The sequence below is a fragment of the Anabrus simplex genome, chromosome 6 (assembly GCF_040414725.1).
Source record: "Anabrus simplex isolate iqAnaSimp1 chromosome 6, ASM4041472v1, whole genome shotgun sequence".
NCBI classification, from domain to species: Eukaryota; Metazoa; Arthropoda; class Insecta; order Orthoptera; family Tettigoniidae; genus Anabrus; species Anabrus simplex.
Window position 1 is genome coordinate 130606717 of NC_090270.1, and position 24313 is coordinate 130631029.

The 24313-nt window shown below is 37.9% G+C and overlaps 1 protein-coding gene across 1 annotated transcript in view; it reads right to left on the reverse strand.

The window, feature by feature from the left end:
* Positions 1-15364: 15364 nt before the first annotated feature.
* The window catches only part of Polr2D (RNA polymerase II subunit D), a 72777-nt gene continuing 63828 nt past the window's right edge, over positions 15365-24313 (reverse strand). The window contains exon 4 of the mRNA XM_068228341.1: positions 15365-17083. Within this exon, the coding sequence (XP_068084442.1) occupies positions 17005-17083 (79 nt within the window). The 3' untranslated portion in view covers positions 15365-17004. The remainder of the gene's footprint in view (positions 17084-24313) is intronic.

The window sequence follows — 24313 nt, forward strand, 5'->3', positions numbered from 1 at the left end:
AAATATTTATGTTGCCCAGCATGAACACAAAGCTAAGTGCGAAGTAAAAGAATTTTTATTTGGTTGTCTGTGATGGTGGTATATAGACAGTGAATTTTTGTAGTGTTCCTCTCGGATTACAGGTGAAGTTTTGTGAGTTCTGTGCTATTCTTCATGAGTATAATGTGTTGTATCCATCGTGACGAATATTTTCCCTCATTTGTTGTTCATGCAAGTACACTCAGTAAGCGAGTGAAACTACTCGTATAAAACTTTGACGACGGTAAATTTTTTTTTTTTGCTATGGGCTTTACGTCGCACCGACATAGATAGGTCTTATGGCGACGATGGGATAGGAAAGGCCTAGGAGTTGGAAGGAAGCGGCCGTGGCCTTAATTAAGGTACAGCCCCAGCATTTGCCTGGTGTGAAAATGGGAAACCACGGAAAACCATTTTCAGGGCTGCCGATAGTGGGATTCGAACCTACTATCTCCCGGATGCAAGCTCACAGCCGCGCGACGGTAAAATACCAGTCAAATTTTGCTGATTCAGACTGTACTATCACGAAGCGTCACAGGGTGAAACTGTAACTACATTGTTTAAAATCTGCTATTGATTAAGTTATAATGGTGTAATCACTTAACACATAAATTATGCACAGTAAGTTTTCCACCTATTCAATACTAACGAGGGAAGTACCCCAGCTCGAACGGCTAAAACCGACTGGTGTAATAAGTAACCAAGCCATGTTGATTGTTGGAGTTGTGCTGAATGTGAAGTTATTTTGAATTCTTAAGAAGAAAGTAGACACTGCGCATGGAGATATTAATTGGTGGAATTCTCAGTTCATAGCGGAAAACAAATCTGACCTCGCGCTGTGGTGTGTGTAGCTAAGCTGATAGTGTGCGACTGCCAAATCCTCCGCTTAAGCTGATACAGTCTTAAGTCGACTCTTCATTCAGAGAGCATCAAATACACATTTTGCCACTCGGACATTGTACATACTTGTATATTTTTATATATGTGTCTTTTTACATTGTGTTCATTATTACCAGGACCTACTGAATTCCATGAGTGTATAAAATTTTTACAACACAGAGCATCTAATTTGTACTTTTATTCCAGACTTTTTAATATGTATAATTTACTTGTATTAATTATTACTCACCTGCATCACACGTAACATCTCATTTTCATTTGCAACATTTCAAACACACTTCATATTCATAAGATTCTTACTGTTAAAAAAAAACTTGTTTTAGGATTTCGCCTAATATTGTGTATGTTTTAATATGGGTGATGATGACCCCGAGGAGGGTTGAAACTAGTCCCATGTAGTGTAAATATTGTAAATACATCTTAGTATTGAATAGGTGGTAAACTTACTGTGCACAATTTATATGTTATTCTCAGTTCAATACGGACCAACAACATGAAATTCATAACCCTTGATGGTGTAATCACTACCGTGAATATCAATTTGAAAATAATTGTGAGTGTGTGGTTGAAAATAATCTTGAAAGACCTTTTCAGATAGAACTTTCCACGAAAAATGTAGCCCTATAAAATGGTCATGTTGACTTTAGAGACTGTAGTGGGGCTATGACTGCTTATATTTATAAAATAAAAAAAAAAAAAAAAAAAAAAAGCATTTTTGCAGCTGGGGTAATGAATGTGTTCACCACACACCACTCCATTTCCCTCAGAGATTCCGTTGATATTTAAAGTGAGAATCCTTAAGTTCCTCTTTGTGCTTACTATCGGTATATCTGGCTCGATGTTTGCAAGAAAGTTTTTGAGATAAGCAATGACGGTTATGGTGTAGCTGAAGGGATGTCTTATTCAGAAAACAGCACGGATGCTTCAAAATATATTGGAAAGAATCACTGCTCCAACATTTTCATGAAGTTCACCATCATGGTAAACTTCAAACAAAAATGGAAAGAAGCGACCGGCTGCTACCAGTTTGCATAATCCACCATAGGTGGAATGGTGACATATGTTGATGAAAGATTCATATGAAAGAAGTTTAGGGAATATGAAAAACTACTTTTGCTCGATTTTAACTAATTGGTAGATTCCCTGGAAAAAATTCAATGAGGTCTGCACAGTCTTTAGGAAGATTCTTTCTTGTAGAAGTAACTTCCTTGGTCTTTTCTGTCTGTGGAAATATTTGAAATTTTCGGATATTGTTGCAGCTCACAATAATCCGATACAGTGTCCTCTTCACATGCTGTTTCAGTGTCCGTTTTTTTTGAGCAAGTCGCTATCAATAAGATGGAGATGAACCCTGGGAAATTCTTGACTGTTTCCAGTTATAACATCTGGCAAAGAAACAGAGTCTTAGTTTTCTGCAGCCAATGAATGCGTAATATACCAGAATGCTGAACTAATAATTATGTCTCTGATCTGTAATCAAAATATTTAAACTGAACCATACTGCCTTATCATTATTAGACAACTGACTGCAGTTTTCCATCTCCTGTTGGACACATTGGTCTGGATTTATAGGTTATGTAGGATCTATGCCACTGATAGTATTCCCATCTTTCCTTTTTCTACACCATAATCTTCATCCTTCAATGAAATAAAATTAAATTACCATGAAAACTGTATTATTTTGTTCTTATAGTGTGTGTAATTACACATGTGTCCATTATATGCTCATTTTTAAACCACAGGAAATGAATAAAGAAATAGAGGTAGAGTACCTGTACATATAACCTATCAATTAACTTATACTGAACGACCTGCATAATCAGAAACGTATCAAGAAGAAGAAGAAGAAGAAGACAACTTATATATTGTAACTGTAGCCTATTATTATGTGCTTTCTTTCTGTATTTTCTCTGCTATACAGTTTTCCTCCTGACAACATGGTGTTGTTAAGTCATATGCCATAAGAAAAACACCTGTATCAGATAATTTATCATCCAGCCATACAAACAATGAAGTTTGACTGTAAAAACAACATCGTTCGGGAACACATATTATTGAAACAAAGATGTAACAATGCATGTTAGCAACAATATCAAATTAATATTTTAGAATTAAAACGTCCAATGTCAACTTGAGGAAATGATTTGCTTTAGAATGTCATGTAACAACAAACAAAGTTGACATTGGCACTTACGGTTCTCACACAGAAAGGCTTTAATTTACCTCTATCAGCAATAACTTGTTGCACGTAAGAGAAATAAAAACTCACTATGATATAGGTTTTATACGTTCAGTTTCTCCTTTATAGAAGTAAAATTAATGAAGGTCATTCTAGCACATAGAAATAGATATTCTGTAGCCTACTGCCATGAACAACTCATTTTGATACAACCTATCATTCGTAGTTCTTGCATCAGCCACAGATTCATTAATCTATATTTACATATGTTTTCTATTACCCAACTCTGAATAAAAGCAAGGTCTTGTTTATTGTAATTACAGTTATTATTAATTGCTTATTAAGAGTACATTATTGTGAATGTACATTAAATAAAATAAGCTTACTTATATTATTTAAGTGTAATCAATGTAACTTCAGTTGTTAACCCACTGTTAGTCAAGCCTCCCAGACAGATGCGGATGGTCAAGGGTGAGCACGGCGCTACCTCTCTTACATGGCTAGTTTTTCTTAACTTTTGTGAACTATATTTGCTTTGTTATTTGTTTTTTGGGGTTTTCTTTTTACCACTTTATTTTTAAGTTGCAGATCGTTTTTGGGAATTTTCTTCTTGAAAGCTTTCTTCCAATATTGCAGTTCAGAATGATTTGTGGATTTATTCCACCAGTCTTAAGAAGAGAATTTTCTGAGTGGGCACCAAAATTATATTCTTGCAACCGAGTACTCAGACTTCATGCCAACGATGACATTCACTCCGTCTTTGATAAAGTTAAAGGTCACAGCAATAGGAATTTTTGGTTCTCCAGAAGCTTCATCAGTCTTATCAGAATCATGCATCGTCGATAAGAGGATGATGTTCCAATATTTCTTAGGAGCATAAGACACGACCATTGCATTTTTTGCCACATCCAAAGGGAATGTCTAACAACTTGACCATGATGGCCACTAATGGTCCGTATTGACTTTACTATAACAGTTAATTGTGTCTAGGTTCCGCCTAGTCAATACAATCAACATTCCAATGAAGAGCTACTCATAGTTACATGCCACTAACCATGTATATAAGTAAATGATAATTTAAATAATCATACATTCTGAATTGTATGGACTAGGTGGAACCTACACACAATTAACTGTCGTAGGATAATTCGCCCCCTGCTCTCCCCCCTTTCCCTGCCCCTTCTTTTTCCTTTGAATCTCACAACCGTTAGTATGAGGCACACAACAAACCACGCACCACATGCCGCAACGAGAGATAAGTCTCATATAACCCATGCCATTTGACTAACACGCTCTCTCTCCCTCCTTCTATTCATTAATTTTATCTATCATTTATTCTGGTTAACTTCATGGACACCGCAATGAACTGCGAACTTATACCAGCCACAAATTAGAATGTGTCAATTTTAACCATATCTTCATGTGCCGTCCTGACAATGTCCAACAGCATTTCAGCATGTTTTTAACAAGCACTATGGAAACATTTTATTTACATTGGTCGATGTGGAAACACCATCTAGCAGTTCTGCGTCAGCTGGTGATTATTTACAGTGGCATCCAGTGGCTTGCATACTGCTAACACCACTCAAGTAGATTTGGTGACTGATGATCTGAGTACAGAACCAACATTTACCAGTTCCCATTTTGCAATTGAAATTGTAAAGGTTAGTAGTGATGGAACTAACAATTTTATGAATATCAATACAAGAAAGAGTCTGGATGATAAGCATACTCCAGATGCTAAGAATTTAGAGCCTAATTTATTTTTCAGATTTTACACTTAGTTCATCCTAAATTTTAATGTTAATTGTGTGTTTGTACATTAGTTTTCATGTCAATTGTGTGTTTTTGAATTTGTTTAGTTATTAGATATATTAATTTAAGGCTGAAGATGGCCAGCCAAGGCCAAAACTAGTCCCTGGTTTAGTAATGTAATTCAATAATATTGCATAATATAGAATTGAAAAAGGTGGACCATACGATTTAATTTAATAACAATTAACTGTTACATCCAAAGAGACTCCAGAAAATAGGCATTCGTTTATAGTGTTTACAGTTTCTAAAGGTACCCTTTTGTTTTTCATCAAGTCACTATGAACATCAAATTCTTATGAATAGCCAATTCGTTTGCAGTGGGCATGGAGGAGCAATTTTCCATTGTCACGTTCCGTCCAAAAGTTAAACTTGGTGAATTATTCAAATTAAAGTGTCCCTCTGGTTGATTTCCAAAATAAACTTCAATACTTTGCATTTAAAATATTCTTGCATCTACTACAATAAACATCTTCAAACCGTACTTTGTTGGATTTTTTTTTTTTGCTGGAAAGAATACCTTCCTCAAAGTGACTAACATTTCGTCATATAATGGGTTATTTCTTCAGAAACTGACACTGGAAAAGAGGTTCATTACTTCAGTAATTGTCTCTGAATTTCTGGCCTCCCCTCTCACTCCTGGAAGGTGAATTACAATGTTCTTCCTTGGGCTGTGACTGTGCTGATCTGGTGCGTGGATTCTCCATTGCACTGTCTTGTCAGGGCCAGTGTAATGAGGCCTAAAACTAACGGCACTTTCCTCCTCTTCACCTCTTCAGCATATTGCTCACTTTTGCTGTTGTGGTCACTATTTACAACCTCATCTACCTCAGAATCAACAGAGAACTATTACCACCCTGAAACATATTCCCATATTCCCTGCATGGTCCAATTCTTCTTCAAGCCAATTAGCCTTTTGACTTTCAACATTCCCAATGTAAAAAAATATAAACAATAATTAAAACTGGGTAATTAATCGTAAGAATTTGGCAAGCCAAACACAAAATATGAAAATCGAGAATCAAACAAAATCAGTAAAAATGTTTAACAGGGATAGTCTAGGATGAGTGTTTCACTCCCTGGTATGTAGTAGTGTATGTTCAATGGCAATGAACACATTGAAAGTGCCACAGTTGAATTCTGACTAATCCCCCTCACTCTTGGCATTCCAATGAACAGCTACTCATAGTTACATGCCACTATCTGAGGCTTCCGGGTTTTTACAACAAAATGAATTCGATAGTGAGCGCAGCGCTCACCCCTTGACCAATGGCAGGTTAAACATTATCTTTATACACAAGTTCTCCCTTCCCCATCTCTTTTCCCACAAGAATATGGACATTTTATTTACACTCATTCGTAATTATTTTGTGGGGGAAATCATTTATGCAGAAAGGATGTTAATTATCACAGTTTCCCCATAGTCCCATTATATGAAACCCATTAAACTGAGAACAAACTAAAGCCTTTTGTTTTTAATTTTACATGCAACATGAATGAATGTAAGAACCTTCGTTTATAAGCACTACAATGTTCTGTTTATACTATTGAGATGTCTGTGCATACAAAACACTGCCCAAGACCAAAGTAAGTCACCAACGGCCATTTGCCATGACTTCCGTGCTTGCCACAACACTTTTGTAGCAGCCAGTGTCCTTGACAGACCTGAAGTAAGACATCAGAACATTACTGCATGCTTGACAGTGTTACTTACATAAGCTGTCAACAGCATAACAACATAAGTGATTCTGAACAGGCATTTGACAGTTCTTTCATTTGTGCTAATGATAGAGTGTATAAATAGCATGCACATTTATATACAGATGACCAAGATTTGAAACTACATAATATTGCCATTTAGCTTCCATTATAAATGATCAATATCAGTCAATATCAAACACTCAAAAACGAGTAGGTTGGTCTTCCAATCAGAATTCCTCTTCATCTGTGAGTCCGTAGGTGACTGAACAGCCCAATAAGGGAGGCACAAAATTTTCCGCAGATAGCAGATAGTCCCAGGTGAAGCAGCCATTGTTCTTTTCTTCATTCATTTTTCCTTCCTTTGCTGCCTCTTATCGTTCGCTATTCACCTACGGTTTTCTTCGAAAAGTAGTAGCCGCGATGAAGTAAAGATCTCCAGGATGAACAGTTGAGGGCTAAGGTCTCCCAGTTGTTGACATCTATGTGGCACACCTTCATTTTAGCCTTAATTACATCCATAAATCGCTTCCTATGACCTCCCAAACAACATTTACCCACTGTTAACTCAGAGCAAAACACTTGCTTGGGAATGCGTATTACATACCCTGTCCATCGTAGCTGATATCTTAAAACTATGGCTTCTTTGTGCCTCTTCAAGTACGCTGATATTTATGCGTCTATCCTACCAGGTTATATGCAAATTCTCCTTAAACATCACTTGTGACATTGTTCCAACTTTTTAATATGCCACCTGTAGCATGTCCAGGATTCAGATCCATATAGTAAGCCCGGAACTATGACTGAATTGTATACGAGTACGAGGATCTTCATTGCAGCATTGACATCATGATCAAATCAAATCAAAATCAAAATCAAAATCTCTTTATTTGCAAATGAGGCGTCTACCTCGGTGGCAAATGGTACACTAAAATACATTATTGTCAAGCACTAAATATTAAATTAACAAGAGAAGAAAATTTTTCCTATAATACAATATTATACAATTTACGCTAACAATGTTTTCTATTAAACACACAGCTCATCCTTAATAAACTTATATTGTTTACAAAATTCTAATTATAATATCTCCTGTACTACTTACAAATATAGTCAACTGATATACAGTATGTGGAATTGCTTCAAATGATACTATAAAACTGGTATAACATTAATATTTACATTGCATTTATTTATTTACTTTTTTTTTTTTACCCGTTCTGGATCCTAAGTAGCATAACGACCTGCTGCGTCTTAACCAGAGCCCCTTTTGCCACCACTTTTCAGAGTTCCTGAAGGGCCTTCACAGCTACCGTAGCGGTCCCAGGGCCCTCGAAGTCCCCACTGTACTTCACCCCTACAGGCAGTCTCCTACTTTGGCTGTCCAAACTCCTTAGACCAGGGGATGGAATTAATTTATTCACACACATTTTTTTTTTTTTTTTTTTTTTTTTTTTACAATAACCTGCACCAGTCGAATGCCCTCTAACACTTCATTTATTTTCTCTGTTGCTGTTTATTCTCTTCTTGAATATCTGTACAGATTTTGGAAAAGGATCAAACACTACCCCTGGTAAACTGTTCCACTCCTTCACACCCTTCCCAATGAATGAAAATTTACCCCAATCGCTTCTGCTAAAATTCCTTCTAATTTTATATTTGTGGTCAGTCCTGCCGATATAATTATTTTCCAACTGAAGCCTCTCACGGATATCTCCCCATGCTTCTTCTCCTGTATAGGCTCTATATAATCCTGTAAGTCTAGTTTTCTCCCTTCTCTTACTTAAAGTTTCCCACCCAAGTTCCTTTAACATTTCTGATACACTACTCTTTCTCCTGAAATCCCCTGTTACAAATCTTGCTGCTTTCCTCTGCACACTATCTATTTCTTTTATTAGGTATTCTTGGTGAGGATCCCAAACACTGTTTGCATATTCCAATAATGGACGAACCATACTCAAGTAACTTTTTTCTTTTAATTCTTTGTTGCATCCTTTAAGTAGCCTCATTATGACATGTAATGATCTGTATGCTTTCCCAACAATGTCATCAATATGACCCTTCCAGTGCAAATTACTTTCAAATCTCACACCTAAGTATTTGCACTTGCCATCTTTTGGGATAACTACCTCATCCAAAGTATATTCAAGTTCAGTTTTAAAGCTCCTGTTTGTAAAAGTTGTAACAGTTGATTTGCCTCCATTAACCTTCATATTATTTTCTTCAACCCATTGTTGGATACTTTCAAGGTCCCTTTGTAATTCTGAACAATCCTCAATGTTGTTTATTTCTCTATAAACAATTATGTCATCTGCATACAATCTTATTTTTGATGTTATATTGTTCCCTAAATCATTTGCGTATATTAAGAAAAGTAACGGACCGATTATACTACCCTGTGCAATTCCCTTCCAAACTTTCTCTTCCTGCAATACATTATTTCCTACTTTGACTTTCTGAACCCTTGAATTTAGAAATGCTTTTATCCAACGTGTAACCCTTATGTCCAATCCTATTCCCTCCAATTTCTTTAATAATATTCCATGTTCCACTCTATCAAAGGCTTTGGAAAGATCTATGGCTATGCAATCTAACTGACCTCCTGAATCCAACTGATCTGATATGTCCTGCTGAAATCCCACCAGTTGTGCCTCACAAGAAAATTTCTTTCTAAATCCATATGGCTCCTCATGAACCAATTTTTATCATCACATATCCCTCTGATGTACTTCGATATTAAACTCTCCAGAATTTTACAAACTATACTGGTCAGGCTGATTGGTCTGTAGTTCTCTGGTTTCCTTTTATCACCCTTTCCTTTATAAATTGGTATTATTATAGATTCCTTCCATTCCTTTGGTATTACACTATTATTTATGACATAGTCAAAGAGAAATTTTAAATAAGGCACTATGTACCACCCCATTGTCTTTAATACCTCCCCAGTAATTTGATCACTTCCTGCAGCTTTTCCTTGCTGAAGCAGTTGGATTTCTCTGAAAATATCTTCGTTTGTGAATGAGAAGCTTCTTGTTTCCCTCTGTCTCTCTCCCTCTCTATCTTCTGTTTCGGTTTCCAACTCTTGACAATCATCTACTGAATCTCTAAATTCCCTACTAAATAGGTTTGCTTTCTCAGTATCTGTTAAATAGTGTTCACCCCCTTCTCCCACCATTGTAGGAATTTGGACTCCTTTTCCTTTTTGATTCCTGATATATGAATACAGCTTTTTCCATTTCCCTTTGTGGTCATTACCCTCTTGAAGTATGCCATTCATATAATTCTCTTTTGCTTCCTTTTTCACTCTATTCAGTTCCCTCATTAGCTGTTTTCTAGTTTCTCTACTCTCCCTACCCTCTTTGATTTTCCTGTTTACTATTCTACATTTTCTTTTTAATTTTCTTATTTCCCTTGTATAATAAACAGGGTCTGAGGTCATTTTACCCTTCTTAACAGGTACAAATCTCTTCTCTCCTTCCCAAATAATTCCTTTAAATTTAGCCCAAAGTGTATCCACGTTACTCCCTTCACTTATCCAACAACTGAATTGTGATTTAAGGTAAGTCCCAAATTCATCAACTTTAGTATTTCTGTACAATTTCTTGTCTTGTGTAACCCTCTTATTAAGCCTTTTTGGTACGAGTCCTACATCCATTATTACAGCCTTATGGTCTCCTACTCCTTCAATTACCTCAGTTTTATCAACAATTTCCCATGGTTTAACCAAGAATACATCTAGTAAGTTATTGAGACGAGTCGGTTCTTGTACTACTTGTGTAAATCCTCCCTTCCAAATTAACTTATTTGCCAGTTTCTGTTCATGGGCTTCACTTGCAGCTCCTTTCCATTCAACTTCAGGCAAATTTAGATCTCCCCCAATTATTACCATATCATTATTATTGTTTTTATGAGTATAATCTATTATTTTTTCAAAGATTTCCATGTCTCTTTCCTCTCTTCCAGGCCTGTATGTTCCTATAATTCCCACCTCCTTCATATTATCACAAACTAATTTTATCCCTAATATTTCATCCCTTTCATCGGTAATCCATTCATGTGAACAGTAAGTTTCCTTCACCAGAATAAACACCCCCCCTCCCTTTTTATCTCCTCGGTCTCTACGATAGACTGTGTACCCTTCTGGAAATACTTCTCTATTACCCACCCCTTCTTTCAACCACGATTCCACTCCTATCACCACATCAGTCTCATAAGATTCCATCAATGTACCGAATTTTAATTGTTTATTTACTACACTTTGACAGTTTACCAAGAGCAATCTCAGACCCCCTTCCTCCCTAAAACTTGACTGTTGCAATTGGGTAACTTGAAATTCCTTACTATCCTGAGTTTCTTTTTCTAGTTGACTGAGCCAGCTTGAAGTACAGCTGGCTCTTTCTACTAGTTTTCCTGGTCAGTATTATAACTCAAGGGAGTTGCCTGTTTTACAGTACATATCTTAAGATTAATAAAATCTAGAACAATATTTGCTATCTTTCGTTTACCTGAATTGTTTAGATGGAGGCCATGTTTTGTATAACAGTATCTCTCAAAACTGCTGCATTCAATAACCTGAGTATTCCGAATATGTTTACAAATTTTAACAATATCTGTATTGACCTTGTCCATTTCAATGTTCACACACGAGTCTCTACTCAAATCATGCCTGTGGGGCACGTTCACTACAAAAACGTTAGTGTGGGTCAGCTTCCCTAGTGTATGTTTAAGTTGTGATCTTACATTCTTGGCGTCGTCGCGAGCTACGTCGTTCGTCCCACCGATGATAAGCACTGCATCGCCGCTCCCGAAGTTCCTAGTTGCTGCTTCTACGTTTTCCACAACACTGCTGATAGAAGCTCCTGGATATATTTCTCCGGTTGCTGCTATATTCTCGTCGTTAATAACTCCCGCAATTCCCCTTCCTTGGCTATCACCAAACACAGCTACCTTCGCTGATTTAGGCCTAACTGGGTCTTGAATCTGAATTCTAGGCCTAAATTTTAAACTCGGCACGGCAACGGATCGCGATGATTTGGTTTCACGCGCGCGATCACTTTCTTCCAGGATTAGATTATTTAGGGCAGAAAACCTATTTCTAATGTTTATTTCCGGAAATTCAGTTGTAGATTTCTTCTTAGCCGGCCATCCACGAACTACATGACACCACGTGCTCGAGTTTGTTACTTGTACCGGTATATCACTCGAAGAATGGTCAGTCCCAAATTCTAGCGATCGCAGTCTTTCTTTTAATTCTTGATTTTCAACTTTAAGAGTCTCATTGTCCTTTTTTAGAATGTTTATAATTTCTAATGCACTTTTATATTCCTCATCGACTGTTTTCGGTGCTTCGTCAACGCCGTCCCCAACAACAACATTCCGAACACACTGCTCACAAATCCAGTCAACATTTTCATTAGTTTTTACGTCTCTAGGGCAATTTCCGCACTTATAATGCCACCATCGATCACATGAATCACACAACATTCCATTTTTCACTAATTTTCGACATTTTCCGCACTTTTCGTCACATTTTACGGTTAATTTACTCGGAGAATAAAACACTACGTCGTCATTACCGGGCGCCATTTTGAAGAAACAAATACAAATACTCGGAATCATAGTTTGGCAAAGGATGCTCCAGCACGGTTGATTCTAAATTGGATTTCCAAATCTATATTTGTGCTTGATGAGAAGATGCTGCCAAGGTAAGGGAAGGAGTTTACTACTTGAAGGCTCACAAGGTCAATGGAGACATTGATCTCTCTATGTCTTTCTCCAGGGGCTGGTTGATAGAGAATCTGTGTCTTAGTGGTATTCAGTTTGAGAACAATCTTTCTGTATGCAGTTGAAATACACAGAAATATTAAAACCCAAATATTTTGATATATAGTGGAGCCCCACTAATCCGAACCCCACCAGTTCGAAAACCTGCATAATCTGAACCCAAAAATTGAATGGCTGCCTATAATAATGTTGTAAGTTCCTTTTTGACCAAAGTGGGGTTTCAGCAGAGAAATTTTGTATCACGTATCATCCAACAAATGCTGCTTTCTTCTTACCAACACGCATATAACCTCAAGAGCTACAGTGTTCTGATTTAGTTGATGAACTGAACACCATTGTAATGCACAGGCATGATGTGAGTGTCACATAGTATTATAAACAATTTAAATAGAAAATGTAAGATACATACCGTGCAATGGGCGGACAATGTATGTAGGCACTAAAGGATGAGGGGAAAGTATACATTTTAAAGAAAGGTTGTAATAAACCAGCTGTGAAATATCTTGAACTGGTGAATAGAATAATGTTGGACGTCATCATACAGAGTGAATAGTGCAATAACAGAAAAACGTAACTTGTATGTGTTTTATTCATTAAACTACATAGTGCATGAACATTGTTATGCCAGATTTTCATACTTAGCCTAAAACAGAAATTTTTAATTAAGTTCTTTCATTGCAGGAAGAAGAAGTTTCAGTGTGGAAACTTAACTGCAGATAAAAAAAAGTGCCATATTCATTGGGTGGAAGTTTCTGCTAATGCAAGACCAAGCAAACTCTTTTAAGTCATTCATATGTAACAAGAATACTTTAAGAGATCTAGGGATAGCAGAACAAAATATAAAGAAGGAATTTAAGTGTTCTCTTAGTTTGCTGCGGCTGCATGCTCCTTTGGCTTCCAGGCGCTCTGACTCGCCTTGATCTTCTACGTGACATCCCACCGTATCCAAATGGTGCCTCTGCTCGGATCCGCGATGTTGAATGTCCGAGCCAGTGGATTCATTTGTCAGAAGACTCTTCATGATTGGCGATAGTCTGATCATTACAATCGAAACATTTTTGACCGAGGTCAGGGTTTACAATTCCAGTTGTGATCTGGAAAGGCGAGGCGACTGGTGAGGTATGAATTGGTGATTAATGAGGTTGTGAAGTGTGTGTTGGGTCCACGAGAGCTATTTTGCTCAAGTCCGCCGGTATACCGGTGAGGAACCCCCTATCTGCCACTGTAACAGTTTTGTGGCCAACAAAGTTTAATATAGAGATTTTCAAGGCACAAAAAATTTCTGTTGCTACAACGGAGTCCTCGCTATACCGGACTTCTACTGTCGTATTTTATTGTTAGAAAATTCTAGGTAAATTTTCTGTAGATTGTTTGTGAGCTATATTACCCTGCTAAGTGGAGGTATTTAATAGACCCAGAGTGGCAGGCATGTTCCCAGAAAAATGAGGACTACAGGTTAAGGTCACCACAAAGGCATTTCATTCGTTCCATATCCCAAGTGCTTTCTTTTTTTAAAATCACCATCTTGCTTTATGTTTACTGATCGACAAGGTGTAAATGGCAGAAAATTCAAAATTTCAGTAATGTAAAAGTGGGGACAGGAGGACTTTGTGAACATAGGGAAAACAGAAGAGACTCAGATAATTTTTTTTTTTAATTGCAGGATAATGTAAATTCTGGGACATAAAAGCGTACAGTAAAGCCTGACTCAGGATCAGACGGTACGTTTTGATTCAATCATTATTAACCAAATGCAACTGAATCAATCAATCAACCTATCAATCAATCCAAACCACCATTCAATCGATTCTCTATTTGCAATTACGGTCCCGATGACAAAAAATTACAAGGGAAAATTCTACTTTACTATGAGAAGCAGACAAGAGCAATTGTTTCCTGCCCATAGTAATTCACGTTAATTTTTTAGTCATTAGAGTAAAACTTGTACTGATATCTTCTTCATTTCTTACTTGCAATCATTTAGCTACATGTAGTTCTTAACTGTTCTCACAGAAAAATGGATCAGGTTCCAGAGCCAAGAGTATTGGTTCTCAAATTATTGGAACCGGTTCCACCTGGTCCATTGCCGGCACATCCCCAATAGCAGCAAACAGTTGTATACTGAAACAAGATGTTTGACAAGTGTTTTAGACCAAAATTGTGCATATGAACGTCTTAAAGATGGATTTAAAGTTAAAAACTTCATTATTGTTCCGTATTGAACCTCGTATTTCTTTCATTATTTCTTCCTATTTTTTAAATATATTTTTTATTTGGCTTTATTCTTTTTTAACGTTTTAAATTATTTTATAAAACCTATATATCCACTTTGAAATTTGACGAAATTAAATCCTACACTGTTTTCCTAGGACTTCATTCACGTCACCTTTTGCTCTTCGGCCGGAGAAACAAATGCCTACAAGACCTGCCTAGCAACGACTTTACATAAGCGAATATTTGACCTGCTTATGAACTTCAGCTATATTTGTTTTCGGCGCAAGATAGTGATGTTCTGTTTACTCTCTTGACTGTGATTATTGTGTTTTGAACATTTAGTGAATTGCTACGTTATGATACAATGTTAATTTTTTGCCTGTATTCAATGTGCTAGTTGTTTTAAGATCTTCGCAAATTGGCTGATGATGACACTTAAAATGTGTTGAAACCGGTCCCATTAAACAGGTTGTAACTACTTTTTACCATCTTATTACGGAGTATTGAAAGGTGGATCCTAACCTATAATATTGTACATCTTAAAGATGGATGTCGCTTCAATGCATTTATTACTGAAGGAGATGAGTGGGAAAACCAAGAAGATGACATAGGTTTTACTTTAATTTATGACTGCTATGTACAGTACTTTGAAGTACTTTACATTTTCAATGAGCGTCATGTTTGAATATAACACTATTAGTCTATAAAAACTTTGGTTTCAAATGGACTCTTAGGTTAGTGAATAATGAATGAGAAAAATACATAAATAAAACTTTTATTATCACTAAGAAAATTAAATATAATTTAATACAACTTTACTTTTCACTAATGACTGTCAATAGTGTATTGCTGAGCTGAACAATGAACCAAGTAGTACAAGCAGTTGCAATAAAAACAAACTCACGGCACATACAGTCCATCACAAGCCTTGGTTTAAGATCACTGCTGCCCAACATGATAACCCACAGACTGCCACGCAGTGAAAATGACAACAATTGTAGCTGCGTAAGTTGGCTTTCTTAAAAAAATTTGCAATAGATTATTTAATTTTAAATGCCACTGTTTATCTTTACATAGTACATTAGAATGTACAAGTGATAGAACCACAGAGGTTATATATATCTAGCAAGAAACTATTTTAGCTTCCAAATTAACATTTAGAGTCAATCTATCCTCAATAATATAAAAAGGATGGTCAAAAGTTAAGCTGGCATCGTGATCTAGAATTAGCAACTCTGTTTCTGATTCCTGGCCAGGTCAGAGATTTCTTTTTTGGATCTGAGGGCTGGCTCAAGGCCCACTCAGCTAACATGAGAACAATTAAGGAGCTATTGATAGGGAGATAGTGGCCCCAGTTAAGAAAGCCAAGAATATTAGATTTGTCACGCTAATCATGCATCATCTTGTATCTCGTAATCTGTAGGCCTTTGGGCTGAGCAACAATCCCTTGGTAGCCCAAAACTGATCAGGGCTGAACATCATGGGGTTTTCTTGTTTGGATGAAAGTTAACATAGTTTTGAAATGATTATAATACATTTGTTAGTGGTAAAAGAAGATACTGTAATCATATCTGCTACATCTGAATTCAGAAATAAGTGTAGCAAAAATGAACTGAAAAATAAACATTTACCATAAGAAACAAAATTCAGAACTGCAGTGAAAATGTTATCGATGACAAGACACCAAAAGATAATTAAAAAAGAAAGAACAGGACATAGTATCACGAGAAAGAATGTGGGGTAGATGCTAGAAGGGAGTGAAGATGAGCAAATGGAAAGGTAGAAAACAAATAACGCTGCAGTTAAGGGGCATAGCCATACTGATGGCAACAATCTTGCAGTAGTATAAAACTGAAAGGATCTTAAAAAAAAAAAAAAAAAAAATTCACAGTGCTTGGTGGCATGACAAATTGCATTTTCAATAAGTGTGAAATAAACTAGACGACACAAAGGAATGAAAAATAAGAACGATACACTGCCAAGGTATGGGCAAAGTAAAATAATCAGTCTAGCATGGAATTCAATTCAGAAGAAGAGTTTCATCTGATTGACATTAAAAACTAGGTCTAAGGTAAAAACATCAATAAGGACATATAAACACATATAAGTTCTGAATTAATAAAATATATGAAAACATGAATTCACTGTCATTTTTGCTCCGACATCCTTTCTGATAATACGAACTGTGAAGTGGCTTATACCAAGATTGTTTAAGAACAAAGAAAGTACACAAATCAATGATTTGTTACCTGTTGCTGCAAAATGCACACTGTATCTGATAAAGATTCTACACATCTTATGTCACTGAAATGATGAACAAGATAACATAACACGTACATGTTGGGTGAAAGTCTTCATAAAAAATACATGTCCTGTACAGTTAAGTATAACACACAAATCTAATATTGTAGACTTCTTTTCGTCTGGATATCATCCAAGATCTGGCGAAGTTCTTCATCTTCAAAACGACCCTCTAAGCTGAAACACAATGCAAGATCATAAGAAATGTATTCAAACCATATAGTAATGATGTTTAAAAAATGTACATAGTAAGCTTCTTTGCATCAACAGTAGTGAGCAATGAATGTGCTGTATCGAGACTGCACGATATATAGGTCTATTCTTAGATCCCAAAATACAGGAAAACAAGGATTATATTGTGGCTAAGTTCAGTATTTTGGCCCAAATCATAATAAACTGGTTCTTGTTGGTATTTACTGAACATGGCTACATATACAAGTTAAAGAAATTAAGATATTAATTGTTAGCAATTAGACTATTACTTACATCAAAATTGCTCCTTGATTTAACATACTTCATGCTTTACACAATGAATTCATCCCTTCCAGCAAATAAGACTATTCTAATTCGCTATTAAGGGATAAAAGTTACAACTCGCAAATGAATCACAGAAATGAACATTACCATCTTAAGTTAATGAGTTAAACAAAGCTAGAATCTATAACATATTTATATGATTTTGAAACTGGAACATACATTAATCTCAATATTTGTTTACAACTAAATGCAAGTATAAACTGTAATAAACATTTGCATATATTTGACAAGAAAAAATTGGTAAATACTTTACCATACTACACACTTTCATCAAATGTTGGTTTCATATTGCCAACGGCATGGTAAAAAGAAAGATTTTTACAAGTATTTTAGTACACCAATTCTACCAATGAAGTTGATGGCCATTTAAAGAAAATACTTTCATTCTCACAAACATGTCATCTCGTAAAACAAATCAGGCCTACAAATCCTATAATAGTTTATTTTGAAATGCCATGAGCAATCGATATTTGAAGGCGGTAAAAGAAAGAAGTGACCATATTGACAATGCTTGCAGCCTTACTGTAGACTAGCAGTACTACTGGTTAATGATGGGTTGTTAAACAACTTAGAACTATGTGGCTGAGAGACGCTAATTCAATACCACTGCTGTTGTCGTGGAAACCATTTTACAATTCCTTTCTCCCACAATTTTCCCAGAGGTCATTCCTTCCCATATCCACAGTCATGATCTATATTGGGGCTGATAAATGTGCAGTTTTGTAGTTTATAAAAACAATCATGACAATAACCAAAACCAATGTCACCTAACTCGTTACCATGACAACTGAACAATATTTCCACGTAAGCAATGCTAGTCCCAGAACTTCAGTTAATGAATCATAGCTTGTACAGTAAGAATGTACAAGATATGAACAGTGTTTTGATAGAACTAATGTATGCAGAGGTATTTGGAAGTTTGTGAAACATATAATAATAGCAAACATCTCCATTATTCCCTGAATGGTAAAAATGCCTGTAATTACATTATAAATTACATTTTGCACAATGTTAATTACCAGCTGGTTCGGCTTCCTTAATAATGGTATTCTCCTGTATACTAATAAAACAATAGTGAAGTCACATTATCTTCCAACCAGGTGCTGACTGGCTCTCAGGATAGCAGCACGAGGACTTAACTGATTGGACAATGTATGCAGGCAGAAATAGAAGAGGGGAATCTTAGGAACTTTTAATACTTTTGTAATAGTAGTAGTGCCAAGATTTATTAGAAATAAATTATCCGTCCTCCAGTGAGGGTGACCATACATGTCTGGAATACATAACTTACATTAAGTAGCCTATATAATTTTAACAATAAAATTATACTTAATAATTTTTACTGGAAAATTATTATTAGCCAGAGATTACAATCTCAGATATAAATGAAACTGGATAATTTGGAGAGAACTGGGTGAGTTGGCCGTGCGGTTAGGGGCGCGCAACTGTGAACTTGCATCCGGGAGATAATTGATTCGAACCCCACCGTCGCCAGCCCTGAAGATCGTTTTCCGTGGTTTCCCATTTTCACACCAGGCAAATGCTGGGGCTGTACCTTAATTAAGGCCATGGCCACTTCCTTCCTACTCCTAGGCCATCCCTATTCCATTGTCGCCATGAGACCTATCTGTGTTGGTGCGACGTGAAGCCAATTGCAAAAAAAAAAAAAATTAAAAATGGAGAGAATCTCTTATGATCTGTTAATAAGATTTTTTCCACGTCATGAAACTAAATTTTCGTATTCTATAGCTCTGGATACAAACAGGAGGCCTCTGAATCCCCACTGACCAAGGGGAATATTATTCTTGGCTGATAGATGGGCCAGATATGGCGTATAAATTGCTTGAATGCATGTTGGCTAATCCATGGTATCTCTACCCACAAGTAAACACGATTTTCTCTTTGGAAAAGAGATTAACTTTCTTATTTTCTATTTCCTTATGAGGTTGGCACATGCATGTCATGTCATGTGCCACAAATGTTGTGCAGCAAGCTTGTTTTGCGCGAAGTATTGTTTTTATCATGCTTTTGCATATTATACTGTGAATCTGCGTAGGGTAAGATGGTAAAATATTATGCGGAATACCTTTGTGATGAAGACAATTTAAGGCTATGTTGTTAGGAACTGACAGTGATATTTCTTCCAGCAAAGTTAAAAAAGGTAAGACACATAGTGACAACTAACGTGACATAGATATTAGGCCTACAGGTGTTTTCCCTCCTCAAGACTGCTGCTCCTAATAATAATCTATTACTACTAGTGACGAAAGTTAAGACACAATAATCTTAGTATTGAAATGAAATGGCGTATGGCTTTTAGTGCCGGGAGTGTCCGAGGACATGCTCGGCTCGCCAGGTGCAGGTCTTTCGATTTGACACCTGTAGGTGACCTGCGCGTCATGATGAGGATGAAATGATGATGAAGACAACACATACACCCAGCCCCAGTGCCAGTGAAATTAACCAATGATGGTTAAAATTCCCGACCCTGCCGGGAATCGAACCCGGGACCTCTGTAACCAAAGGCCAGCACGCTAACCATTTAGCCATGGAGCCGGACATCTTAGTATTAATTGGCGAGGTGCAAGTCAACATGACAAAACTAACCTCAACTGTAAATTTCAAAAACTAAAATCACTTGGACATTTTTAAACATAAAAATTTAAAACATTTTTAAAAATTTTTTTATTTTTTTGCTAGGGGCTTTACGTCGCACCGACACAGATAGGTCTTATGGCGACGATGGGATAGGAAAGGCCTAGGAGTTGGAAGGAAGCAGCCGTGGCCTTAATTAAGGTACAGCCCCAGCATTTGCCTGGTGTGAAAACGGGAAACCACGGAAAACCATCTTCAGGGCTGCCGATAGTAGGTTCGAAACTTTTTATTTTAAAAGACAACATTGGGATTCTAACAGTGACATTAAAATTTATTAAAAAATAATTATTACTATGCCAAATACCAATTCAAATTTGCAAATTTAATTACAAAACTGGAAATTAATAATGGATTTGTTCTGAACATAAAGACAAACATGACAACAAAGTAAATCACATGACATACATGGATATATCACGAATCATAAAAAAGAAATTCAATTATACAGCTTTAAAACCGAGGCAAGTACAAATTTTTCAGTAAACCCTTACATTTCATCTTAATTTAGGTTGGCAGTTATAGTAGTACTACAGCATTTTAGTTTGGCAGGGAAAGGGTTAATCGATATTATAGAAGGGTTGCCCGTTCCAGGTACAGATTGACAAGTTGGAGCCCTGCTGTGAGGATAAGAAACTTAGTAAATAGCCCCAATTGGTGATGTGGTGTTGTTCATTTTCAAATCTAAATGGGTATGTGTATTAATTTGGTCATCCTACATTAAATTAGATCAATAAAAGAGTCAGTGTTTTATTCATAACAATCTTTTGCTTTAAAAGATAAGACTACAAAGATATTTTGGAAATAAGGACTGTTTCCCAAAATCATTCACATTCGTAACATCGCACATGTTCACAAATAGACATCCACTTGTAGCTACAGTAACAATGAGTGTGCTTTGTACTCTCTCTCTCTTTCTTAGCATTAATCCCGACGTGCAGGGTCTGCTGCTTTGCTACATCTCCTCCATTTCTGTCTGTCGTTGACATCTTCTGGTGTTAAGCCAACACTGTGCATGTCTGCCCTGATGTTGTCAGTCCATCTCTTTGCCAGTCTTCCTCGTGGTCTTGTTCCCTCTGGGTTGATGCGGAGCGCTGTTTTGGCAACTGAGTCGTCCTGTTTTCTCATGACGTGGCCGTACCAGCGGAGACGGGCTTCCCTCACTTTGTCTATGATGGGCGTGACACCAAACCTTTGCCGGACGTCCGTGTTCCTTATGTGGTCACATCGGGTCAGCCCCATGGACCATCGAAGCATCTTCATCTCCATGGTTGTCAACATTTGCTCCTGTTGTTTCGTCATGGGGCGACATTCAGTCCCATAGATCGCTGCTGGCCGTACCACACTCTTATAAACTTTTGCCTTTAGATATTGAGGCATCTTTTTATCACAGAGGACTCCAGTGACTTGTCTCCACTTGAGCCAAGCTGCATTTACCCTCATCGGAGTATCAGAGGTGACGACGGATCCCAAGTACTTAAATTGCATGGTCTTCTGCAGGTCTTCTTCACTGATACTTATGGTACCTCTGGTTTGGGGGCCACATTCCAAGTATTCTGTCTTCTGGATATTGAGGTGCAGTCCATTTTCAGCCAGTCTGTTCTTCCACGTTTGAACCTGATGCTGGAGTTCAGGACGGGTTTCTTGTGCAAGTACCACATCATCGGCATAAAGAAGGGTCCAGGGATGTGAAGTCTGTATGTCAGCTGTTGCCGTATCCATGCAGAGGATGAATAGTAATGGTGAAAGGGCAGAACCTTGATGAACACCCACAGTGATATCGAAAGGCGGAGAGATTCCAGCAGGACTCCGGACAACACTAGTGGAATTGCGATACAGAAGTTGCACCCAGCTTACATACTCTTCAGGGACGCCATGACAGCGAAGAGCTCGCCAAATAAGTTCGTGTGGGATACGGTCAAAAGCCTTTCCTAGGTCTAGAAATGCCATGTGTACACTCTTCTGTCTCTCTCTGTGCTTTTCCATCAAGAGGCGTGTGGCATGGACTGCATCGATGGTACTGCATCCCTTAACAAATCCACACTGGTTTGGTGTTACAGAGACAATACATCTGAGTCTGCTGTCAAGTACACGTTCAAAGATCTTGAAAGTATGACAGAGGAGTCGCATAGGGCGATAGGTCGAGCAATCACTCACATCTCCTTTTCCCTTCCAGATTGGAACTGTTGTGCTAGTTGTCCATGTGTGTGGAAGCTGTTTCTCGACGATGATTTGGTTGAAGAGTGAGACAAGGAACTCTGAAGCAGGCTTTCCGAGCATTTTCCAGATTTCCGCTGGTAAGTCATCTGCTTCATTTTGCTAATGGCAAGCATTACTTCCTCGGATGTAATTGAGGGAACAGGGCCTACGATAGGATCAGGACTAGAAATTGGTGGATGCGTAAATTCTTTGTTGCTGATGTTATTAAAGTAATCTGCCCAACGCTGGAGAATGGATTGTTGATCTCGTAGCAGTTTGGCGTCGGCTCCCTTGATGTGCATTACGTGTCCAATGTCCTGAGTTGAACGGTGACGGGACTTAGCAAGACGATATATATTGTTTTCTCCTGATGGTGTGTCAAGCTGGTCATAGTGACCGGTAATAATGGTCTTTTGCTGCAGCTACAGCTCTTTTTGCTGCAGATTTCAGGTCGCGATATTGCTGAAGATCAGTATCAAGACGTGAGTTCCACCAAGTCTTGTAGGCTTTCTTTTTCTCCTTGATTGCTTGCTTGACTTCGTCTGTCCACCACCAGGTTTGTTTATCAATATATTTTCGTCCGGGTATGGTTTTTCCCAACGTTTTGGTCGCCGCCTGATGTATTTGTTCCACAGCATCTTTCCACATGTCTTGAACCGATTGATCGGACTTCACGGAGAAGTTTGCCAAGGCTGTCATCAACTCGTTTCGTTGGGCATTCATCCGCCACCACTTAATTCGGTCAGGCCCAGTCTTAGGTTTAGGTTTGGGTTGTGTGACACTGCTACGAATATCGAGGACAAGCAATCAGTGTTGAGGGGCAATGCTGTCATACGGAATTACTTTAGTGTCCGTTACCAGCTTAAAATCTTGTTGACGGATTAGCCAATAATCAATCTGAGTAGCATGACCACCGCTTGTATAAGTAGCCAGATGTGTTGGCCTCTCTTTAAAATATGTGTTGGTAACAATCAGATCATGAGCCTCTGCGCAATCGAGTATCCGACATCCGTCATCGTTTCGCACACCAAACCCATGTCCTCCATGGCATCGCATATATCCTTCTTTGTGAGACCCGACATGTCCATTTAAATCTCCTCCAAGAATGATGGACTCATCCTGGGGAATTGCTCGAAGGAGGGCATCCAGACTGTTCCAAAATTCATCCTTCTCATCCTCAGTGCATCCAGTTTGAGGTGCATAGCAAGATACAATGTGGGCAGTGATGGAAGTTGAGTCAATCTTGATAGACATAAGCCTATCTGACACCCTATTGACACTGGTGACATTGTTGCAGTAGTTCTGGTCGACGACTATTGCTACACCATTTCGTGTACTGGTACCATGATAGATGAGTTTGTAGCCATCTCCGATTTCTTTTGCCTTTGAACCTTTCCACTTGGTTTCCTGGATGCAGGCAATGTTGACACGTCTGTTTTTAAGCATTTCTGCTAGTTCACGATGTCGGCCTGTCAACGTACCAATATTGAGAGTAGCAAATCTCAGTAGTTGTTTGGGTTGAACTAGCTTCTTTAGCCTACCCCGTCCATGAGTAGGTAACCCTTGCTCATTTATCACGTCACTCGGGTGTAAGTGGCGCGCGTCGCTTTGAGGGGACGCCCTAGTATGTTCCGAATTTAGAAGAGACGTAGCCATAGATGCGACAAATGATTCCTCAACCGACGGGTCGCTTCGTCTGTCGCTGAGGGCATTTTATAGCTACTGCCAGCATATAATTAGGCCGCCCCTAACCTGGAGAACAGACGCCTTTTGCAGCCGTCCCTCTGGGGTACAGACGCTGCAGCTCAATGGTATTTCAGCAGCATTTCCTCTGCTGAGGGCCCATTACCCTCCCACAAGAGCTCATCCGCCCGAAGCCGTTGGCTCTTGTGGGGAGTCAGGTTATTTTCCGCCGCCCAACACTCGGCGTCGAGTCCCTGGCTGTACGGTCTACTCGGTTACTGTAGCATGGCAAGCATGGCCAGACATTAGAGTGTGCTTTGTACTATGTCAGTTAAA